Source organism: Sorex araneus, chromosome X (assembly GCF_027595985.1).
Source record: "Sorex araneus isolate mSorAra2 chromosome X, mSorAra2.pri, whole genome shotgun sequence".
Taxonomy (NCBI): domain Eukaryota; kingdom Metazoa; phylum Chordata; class Mammalia; order Eulipotyphla; family Soricidae; genus Sorex; species Sorex araneus.
In genome coordinates this window covers 331307031-331316979 of record NC_073313.1, presented here as the reverse complement: position 1 = coordinate 331316979, position 9949 = coordinate 331307031, and the positions used below count along the sequence as shown (strand labels likewise).

The window sequence follows — 9949 nt, the reverse complement described above, 5'->3', positions numbered from 1 at the left end:
ATTGTCAAAACTGAGTTGAATTCTCAAACATTCTGTTGGTGTCCAGGTATCCAACACTGCTTTTTTTGGTGTGAAAAAAAGTCCACACACAACCCAATTGAAACTGGTCTTTTGAAACACTTCTTTTTTTTTTTTCTGTTCACAGTCATGGACATTTAAGTATTTCCACTTTCAATAAATATAAATAATGCTTCTATGAACATAGCATGAGTTTCTATGTGGACATATATTTTTAGTTCCTTTGGGAAATGCATATAGATATAGATAAAGGAACACTTTAAGGATTAAGTCAGTGATAGGATGAGAGAAAGTTTAAAGATATTACTGAGTTGTGACAAACCCCCAAGATTAGGACATAAAATGAGAAAAATGAATCCCCAAATAATAGAGACAAAGTCAAAATGACAATCTAATTCCTTAATCTATCTACATATTATCTTATCTAGATGAATATTTATCTTATCCTTTCTACCATTTTAATATTATACAATTATGTGGAAATAGGCTTGAAAACACTAGCAAAACAATATGTGTCACATTCAAAAGAACAAAAGCAACCAGTGCTGGTTCAGATGTGGGGAAAAAGGGATATTCCTTCACTGTTGGTGGGAATGCCGACTGGTCCAGCCTTTCTGGAAAACAATATGAACGGTCCTTCAAAAACTAGAAATTGAGCTTCCATATGACCCTGCAATACCACTTCTGGGAATATATCCCGAGGATGCAAAAAAGCACAGTAGAAATGACATTTGTGCTTATATATTCATTGCAGCACTGTTCACAATAGCCAAAATATGGAAAAAACCCAAGTGCCCTAGAACAGATGACTGGTTAAAGAAACTTTGGTACATCTACACAATGGAATACTATGCAGCTGTTAGGAGAGATGAAGTCATGAAATTTGCTTATAAATGGATAAACATGGAGAGTATCATGCTAAGTGAAATGAGTCAGAAAGAGAGGGACAGATATAGAGGGACTGCACTCCTTTGTGGAGTATAAAATAACATCACATGAGGCTGACACCCAAGGACAGTAGATACAAGGGCCATGGGGATTGCCCCATAGCTGGAAGACTACTTCATGAGTGAAGGGGAGAAGGCAGATGGAATAGAGAAGGGATCACTATGATGACTGGAGGAACCAGTTGGGATGGGAGATGCATGCCGAAAGTAGATAATGGACCAAACATGATGACCTCTCAGTGTCTGTGTTGCAAGCCATAATGCCCAAAAGTAGAGAGTATGGGGAATATTGTCTGCCATAGAGGCAGGGGGAGGGTGGGAAAGAGAGGGTATACCTGGGATATTGGTGGTGGGGAATGTGCACTGGTTGGAGGGATGGGTGTTTGATCATTGTGAGATTGTAACCCAAACATGAAAGCTTGTAACTATCTCACGGTGATTCAATAAAATTTAAAAAATTAAAAAAAAACCAATAATATGTGTCTTGCTGAAAGACAGAAATTTTATGTTCTTTCAGAAATTAATGTTTAATATGCATACCTTTGGTTTAGTGATTTTGAGTATATCTCCTACTTTCTCTATACATACCAAGTCACCTACATTGAAGAATATATAGGATCTTATGAAGAATATCAGGATATATATAAATATACAGGATATTTATGAAAATGATATATACTTCATGAAGCTGAAGAGGGACTTTTTGAAATAAAACATCAGAATTTTAATTAATTGCAACTTAGAACTTCTGACAAAAAAAAATGAATGTGATTTGAGAAAATAATGATTAAAAATAACTGGCGAGGACGTACAGTTTTAAAAACACTACAAAATTTCTTGAGTTTTCTTATCTTTGAAATTAGATAATCATATAGAATAAATTAAATACTTGGAACACAAAAATATTACCTTTATGGTATTTCTTCTCTATAGTTTAATCTACCTATTTCCAGTGCATTTAGTGATGCCAGTTTTCCAGTATTTCAAAGAATGAGTAGTCAAGAAACAACAAAGTTCTACGGTTCTAGAAAACACTAGTATGAATATATATAATAACCATCATTTTTTAAAGCCTGGTACTACTTTAATAACAATGAGACATGTTTTCCCACCATGGTATAATTTGCCTACTTCTAATATCCTATAAAGAGAAAATATTTAGAAAAAAAAAGACCAAAGTTTTGCACAATCTATTACCTTTTATTACCAACATATAAAGTACATGAAAAATACCAATTATTTATCCTTATCTCTCTTCTCCCATTTTCATATGATTTTTAACTGGTACAAAGAAAGCAAGGGAACACTAAGGTTGACTTTTCAATGTGATGTGCCATTGAAAAAAGTCATTATTAAAGTCAAAGCTATTAAAAAAAAGTGTCTGCGTGTATGTGGGTAGGGGGGAACAATGATCATTTAAGTGCCTCCTGAGTTCATGAATTTTTTTCCATAGAGAGTAAATGTGAGCCATAAATTGTTGCAGAAAAGAGTCACTTTTTTCTTCTCATAAACTTCTTTGCTTCTTTCAAAAGTTCTTCCACATCTTCCTTCTCTTGGTCTTCCTTCCCAGGTTCCCAGTCAGAATCTTCATCTGTCGGTTCATATTCTTCTTCCTCATCATCTATAAAGCTGTCATTTAGATCATACTCATTGGATTGCCCAACATTGTCATTGTCTTCATCTGAAATGCTTTTCACTGAAAGACAAAAGTTTGGAAATGCAATAATGACCAAAAGGAAAGAGGAGAAGGAGTGAGAGAGGGAGGAGAGAGAAAGAGGAGAGAGAGAGAGCCAGAGAGAGAGAGGAGAGAGAAAGGATAGAGAGAAAAAGAGAGGTTGTAGAGGAGAGAGAGTTGGTGAAGAGAAAGGAGAGAGAGAGAGTGGGTGGAGAGAGAGGAGAGAGAGAGCCAGAGAGAGAGGGGGGAGGAAGTATCTGCCATAGAGGGCAAATGGGGATGGGAGGTGAGAGAGTGGGAGTGGAAGGAGGAAAACTGGGGACACTGGTGGTGGGACCTGTACACTGGTGAAGAAACAACTATTGGAACATTGTATGACTGAAACCCAATCATGGACAATTGTTTATCAGATGGCGTTTTAATTTAACAAAAAGAAAAAGAAAAAAGTTTGGTATATGACAGAATCAACCATCACTCAGCTAAGGTCAGAAATCTTACTATAAAATGTTTTGAACAAGAGTATTTTTACTTAGTACCTAGTTAGCCACTACAAATTTCCAGAAAGATAAAAATGACAACTCACTGTTACTTAGTTTAACTTTTCCTACTAAGATGCTTTTGAGACTAAACTGTCCTAGGAGATTAATGTTTATATGCACATAATTTTTAAATATATGAATTGATATATAATAAACCACTTACAAATTGTGTGAACATCTCTTAAATTTATAGTAACCCTTATTAAAATCTACAGTTTGGATTTCTAGGCTGCATGTTGATATAATGAATATATGACTTTTTTAAAAAATCCTTCCAATTGAATGGGCTTTCAGTCTCTGTGAGTCCTGCATAATGCCTTCTACCATAAAGCCTTTTGATACTCACTGGACAGGTTCATTTGCAGAAACAATATTTTATTTCTGTTTGATTTGGGGCCACACCTGGCAGTGCTCAGGACTTATTCCTGGCTCCATGGTCAGAATCAATCCTGGCAGAACTCAGGGATAAATATGTGGTACGGGGGATTGGATTGGATTGGACTCATGCAAGGCAAGTTGCCCTACCTGCTGTACTACTGCTCTAGCCTATTTTTAAATTTATTTTAAAATCTATTAAAAACCTTATTTTTAAATATATAAAATGGTTATTTGACATTTATGTTTACATGTTCATATTCTTTTAACAAGAGGTTCAGAATGTAATAAAGTCATCACAATAGAACTTGATATAGCAGGTAATTCACTTTCATCAATTTTATTTCCCAGGAACAAGAAGTTTGTGCCTTCCTACATTCATTGCAGCACTATTCATCATAGACAGAATCTGGAAACAACCTGAGTGACTGAGAACAGACGACTGGATAAAGAAACCATGGCACATCTACACAATGGAATACTATGCATCTGTTAGGAAAAATGAAATCATGAGATTTGCCTACAAATGGATGGAAATGGAGAGTATCATGGTGAGTGAAGTAAGTAAAAAAAGAGGGATAGATATAGAATAACTGCATTCATTTGTGGCATATCACTGTATCACTGTCATCCCATTGTTCATCGATTTGCTTGAGCGGGCACCAGTAACATCTCCATTTGTCCCTGTCTCATGCTAGTGTAGCCCGTTGGCATATTGGGGGCTCTTTCAGGATCAGGGGAATGAGGACCGTTGTTGTTACTTTTTTTGGCATATCGAGTACACCATGGGTAGCTTGCCAGGCTCTGCCATGCAGGCAGGATACTCTCGGTGGCTTGCTGGGATCTCTGAGAGGAATGGAGGCATATATAGCAAAAGACTAACATCCATGGCCAGGGAAAATAGGGGGTAGAAAGACTGGTCAATGGTTGGAACTAACCACAAGTGTGTGTGGGGCTGAGGGTAGCTAAGATAGAGAAGAGACAAGTATGACAATAATAGCTGGGAATGATCATGCTGGACAAGAGCTGAGTGTTAAAGTAGATAAACGGATATTCTTGATAACCTCTCAGTATCAATATTGCAAACCACAATGCCCAAGAGATCGGGAGAGAGAGAAAGAGAGAATGGGGGAGAGAGGGGGGGAAGAGAGAGATACAGAGAGAGAGAGAGAGAGAGAGAGAGAAGGGAGTAGGGGTCGTGAGTGATGGGAGGGAACCTGGGTACAATGCTGCTGGAAATGTACATGGGTGGAGGGATGGGTATTGGAATACTGTATGGGTGAAATCTAATTATGAACAGCTTTGTAAGGGTCTATCTCACAGTGATTCAATAACAAATTAAAAAAAAAAAAGAATTTTGTGCTTTCAGTGAAAGCAACTGAAGATCTGATTTCATGTCACCGGCAGTGTCAGCTCTAGAATTCAGCTGTGTTCTCTGTTAGTAGTTGATATGGCACTTCTAAGGCTGCTGCTGTAACAACAGTGCCAAGGATCAAACCACAGCCTCACATCAGGATACTAGCAGTAGCACTGCACTGTCCTCCTGTTGTTCATCAATTTGCATGAGCGGGCACCAGTAACGTCTCCATTGTGAGACTTGTTACTGTTTTTGGCACATCAAATATGCCACAGGTAGCTTGCCAGGCTCTGCGTGTGCACAGGATACTCTTGGTAGCTCGCTGGTCTCTCTGAGAGGGACGGAGGACTTGAACCCGGGTCCGCCACGTACAAGGCAAATGCCCTACCCACTCTGCTATTGCTCTAGTCCATCAGGATACTAACACTTCTAATTAACACTTTGAGCAGGGTCTGCGATAGCACAGCGGTAAGGTGTTCGCTTTTCACACAGCCAACCCATGTTCAATTCCTCTGCCCCTCTCGGAGAGCCCTGCAAGCTACTGAGAGTATCGAGCCGCAGGGTAGAGTCTGGCAAGCTACCCATGGCATATTGGATATGCCAAAAACAGTAACAATAAGTCTCACAATGAGAGATGTTACTGGTGCCCGCTCGAGCAAATCAATGAGCAATGTGATGACAGTGACAGTGACAGCAGGGTCTGAAATAATGGCATGTGATTATCTTTATGGAGTCTATTAACAAAACCTTGTGTAGCAAATTTGTGACTAAATATTCTGTAAAACAAATGCAACCCAGATGGGAGTTTACTTTTTTAACTGCTGAAAGTAGTTTTGGTGAAAGCCATTTCTGCCCTTCAGGAGAAATGGTCCACAGAAATAATAAAACTTTCCTTACTTTAAAAATGTTCTGAGGGGCTGGAGATACAGTACAGCAGGTAGGGCGTTTGCCTTGCACGCGGTCAACAAGGGTTCGATTCCCAGCATCCCATATGGTCCCATGAGCACTGCCAGGATTAATTCCTGAGTGTGGAGCCAGGAGTAACCCCTGTGCATCACCGGGTATGACCCAAAAAGCCTAAATAAATAAATAAATAAAAATTAAAATGTTCTGAACCTGTGGAAGTTACTGATCTAGATTATTATATGATTTTCTGAACTATGTGAATAGTCACAGGAAGTGGGTTCTGGAATAAATGACTTGTACTTAACTACAAAGAAAAGTCCTGTCTATACTATAACAATTAAATGCTTTTGTGCCAAAGAGAGCCAAAGGGCAATGACAGCAAGAACAATACCCCCACACATGTATTCCCCACTGGGCAAGCTGAAGCATATAGCATAGTATCTGACCATCTGGATTTAAAGTGATGAAACTAATAAAGTTCACGTAAACTCTGCCATTCCACTGCTTGCCACACAACAAAGTTATAGAGCTTGGAACAGAAGGAAGCTTGCTGTGTTAGAGAAGTCATGAGGGATCATATCACAGAAGATCCCAAGCCAAGACTCCAGTAGTATACAGAGAATGCCATGGGTAGTAAGCTTTAGGAAGCACAGAATGGGTGAAAATAGCAGATAAGGCAATCAGTGTTTAATTGACTTTCAACTTTTTGCAATGATTATAGCTCTTTGGTAACTATAACTTTCAATAGATGTCATAGAAATAAACCACACTATATCATGATTTTAATAAGAGCTCATAGCATTTTCTTATGGATAGTTTATCTGAAATATAATTGTTAAATATGTTTGAATTGGTCTCTACATTACATTAAAGGACACACACACAAACCAACATTTATTAGAGAGGGAACTATGAACACTTGGAAACAGGGGAAACAGCAAGTACAATAGAATGGTGCAAACAGGATTGATAATTGCCTGGTATCTATCCCTCTTTCTTTCTCTTTCCCTCAGAGCTCAGTTTCTATTGGGAACCTTATGGTCTGAAGAGAGGACACAAGATACAGAAGTTGCTCACATTGGATAAGCAAGATTAAAAGCAAGAATGCATTAAATGTAAAAAAAAAAAAAGACAACAACAGTGAATTTCATCAGTTTTTGAAGGAACAGTGAAAGTCAAAATCATTCATTCCCTCTCTTTCCTTAGATATAAACAAGATTGCTTCCACAAGGGTGTGGGGAGTGGAAAGTAGTTAAGATAGAGGAGGGCCCATTATGACAACATTAGTTGGAAATGAACACTCTGGACAGGAACTGAGTATTGAAAGTAGACAAATGAATATACATGATAACCTTTCAGCATCTGTATCACAAACCATAACGCCTAAAATAAATGCTTAGAAAGAGAGAGGGAGAAGAGAGGTGCCTGCCATAGAGGCAGGTGGGAGTGGGAGGGGGGCTTGAAGGGTGACACTGGTGCTGGGAAGTTACACTGGTGGAGGGAATGGGTGTTGGAACATTGTATGACTTAAACCCAATCATGAACAGCTTTTTAAAAATTAATTAATAAAAACATAAACTTCAAAAAATAAATAAATAAGGGTGTTTATAGACCCAGTGAGTGAATAAGGGTGCATATTGTCACTTGGTGAAGAGAAAAGTCAGTTTTGGGTTCTAAAGGCACTTCTAAAGATGGTGAAAAAAAAATCAAGTTTATAGTGACATTACTGATGTGCCAAAGCAATAAATTCTGCATAATTCTAGTCTTTGTTCTGAGCTTTTCAGTTAAAGACATCATCAGTAAGTTCTAATATAATTTAGGCTAAGTGGAGATTTTTTTTTCAGGTGCTTACCAAAAAATTTTTTTAAGTAAAAAAAAAACCCACAAGGATACATCTATATTGCTGGATAGTAATTATATATAATCAGTACTATGTGAAGGATACATAATTTTTCTCTAAAACAGTGAAATCATGCAGTCTGCCTCTATGTAAATAGACTAGAGGACATCAGGTTAAGTGAAGTCAGTCAGAAAAACAGAGAAAGCTCTTTCTTATATGTGGGATATAAAGAAACATAGAAACACAGAAAAGGAATAACAAATGGTCAATGAAAACAGAACCTGAGAATTGGTGTATGAAACAGATTAGCAACGGTGGGGACAGGGTGTAGCAGTAGGTTGGAGAGAACAATGGGACATTGGTCAGGGGATGGGGACACAATGGTCATGGATGGATGTTAGGATACTATATGCATGAAACTGTCAATAACAATAATGTACATCATGGTGCCTCTATAAAAAGGGGAGGGGAGAAAATGATTAAAATCAGTAGCTCAAATATTTGACCAAAGCAGAAATAATAATGCTTCACCATACCTGAAGACTGTAACTAGGCCTACAAAGAGAATCACTTTGACAGTTTCATTTTGAGTTTGCTGAAGTAAAATTACTTACTTGGAAGAACATCGTGTCTATATTCTATCTTGTGCTGGGGGTTCTTCCTGAAAGAAAAGATACGGTTTTCCAGTTATTAAAATTGAATAGACTATTTTTTTAGGGGTGTGTGTGTGTGTGTGTGTGTGTGTGTGTGTGTGTGCGCGCGCGCGTGAGCTTCTAGGCTACAGCCAGCTTTGTGGTCAGTAATATTTTTAAAATCCTTTTGGGTCACACCCTGCGATGCTCAGGGGTTACTCCTAGTGGTGCTCGGGGGACCATATGGGATGCCGGAGATCGAAACTGGATCATCCATGTCCAAGACAAATGCTTATCTACTGTACTATTAAGCGTTTGCTTTTTAATTTGCTTTTCCATTACTACATGGGTGTCTACTTCATGTTAGCCACAGTTTCAGATAAACAACTAAAATGGTAAAACAAATTTCTTTCCTTCTGACTTAAGAAAACAGAATGAAACAAAATACAATATACTGTATTCCTAATATAGATTAGATTGTATTTGTAAAATTTTGATGGTACTATCCCATATGTCGCACTGTCGTCGCACTGTCGTCCCATTGTTCATCTATTTGCTTGAGCGGGCACCAGTAACATCTCCATTGTGAGACTTGTTACTGTTTTGGCATATTGAATATGCCACGGGTATTTTGCCAGGCTCTGCCCTGCAGGTGGGATACTCTTGGTAGTTTGCTGGGCTCTTCGAGAGGGATGGAGGAATTGAACCAGGGTAGGCCACGTGCAAGGCAAATGCCCTACCCGCTGTGCTATAGCTCCAGTCTTTCTATCCCATATATAAAATAGAAATTAATATGTAACATAGAATACCAAATGTATGAATCTGTGTGCTACTATTCAACCTAAAAGCAAATGTAACTCCATCATGTCTCCCTCGAAAAGTACTGACAGTGCTTGGAGAAAACAAGAAACTCATACAAAATAGTTAAGGTAAAAAACTACTGCTTACACATCTGCTTTTAGTTATAAGTTCTTATGATTCCTTCTATTATCTTTTTAGTTAAATGTCTGGGCACACTAGATATACAAGGCGTTCTTCATATGATGTGAAACTGTAAAAAGGCAGTAAAAGCAGCAACCCACTGATCATAATTCACCTGAAGGGCAGCTCTCACTGAGGAGACTGACAAAGGAGGGCTGGGGAGCAGTGACAACCTTGGTTATCACTGCAGGCTGAGGAGCACAGTTCACACGAAGATGCTCTGTGGATTGCTTAGGAAACATTCTACGTGCTAAGACTAAGGGCTCCGGAGGAGGTAAGTAATGTGAGCCATCATTCATTCATCACTGGTTCATGAGTTTTGCAGAGCAATTATTACATGCCAGGTGTCAGTGACATCTCTTACTGCTAATATTTCTTCTTTTTGGGATAACTTTTCCTATAAATAAGTATTGAAAACACAGAACAGGAATACAATCACAGTTAATGAGGGTCATAACTCAACCATTTTGAAAAGTGGGGAAAAAAAAGATTCCACAAGAGATTATGTGTTTGGGGGTAATTAACCCAAATCTGACCTTTTAATGGAAAAGAAACTTCAAAGTTAAGAGAAATAAACTGGACCATTTTAATGTGATGAAGAGAGCTGCAAGTGAACACAGCTGCAATGATGATTTGTGGGAAGATCTTTCATTATTGAACACAGGCCACTGACTTGTTT

General features: G+C 38.3%; 1 protein-coding gene across 2 annotated transcripts in view; it reads right to left on the bottom strand.

Annotated features, from left to right (window-relative positions):
- Positions 1 to 1932: 1932 nt before the first annotated feature.
- The window catches only part of APLF (aprataxin and PNKP like factor), a 70504-nt gene continuing 62487 nt past the window's right edge, over positions 1933 to 9949 (bottom strand). The window contains exons 8-9 of one of the 2 annotated variants that reach the window (XM_055121872.1): positions 8272 to 8318; positions 1933 to 2661 (exon numbers count right to left, since the gene is read on the bottom strand). In XM_055121872.1, the coding sequence (XP_054977847.1) occupies positions 2456 to 2661; positions 8272 to 8318 (253 nt within the window). In that variant the 3' untranslated portion in view covers positions 1933 to 2455. The remainder of the gene's footprint in view (positions 2662 to 8271; positions 8319 to 9949) is intronic. The other variant, XM_012932915.2, reaches the window with a different exon arrangement.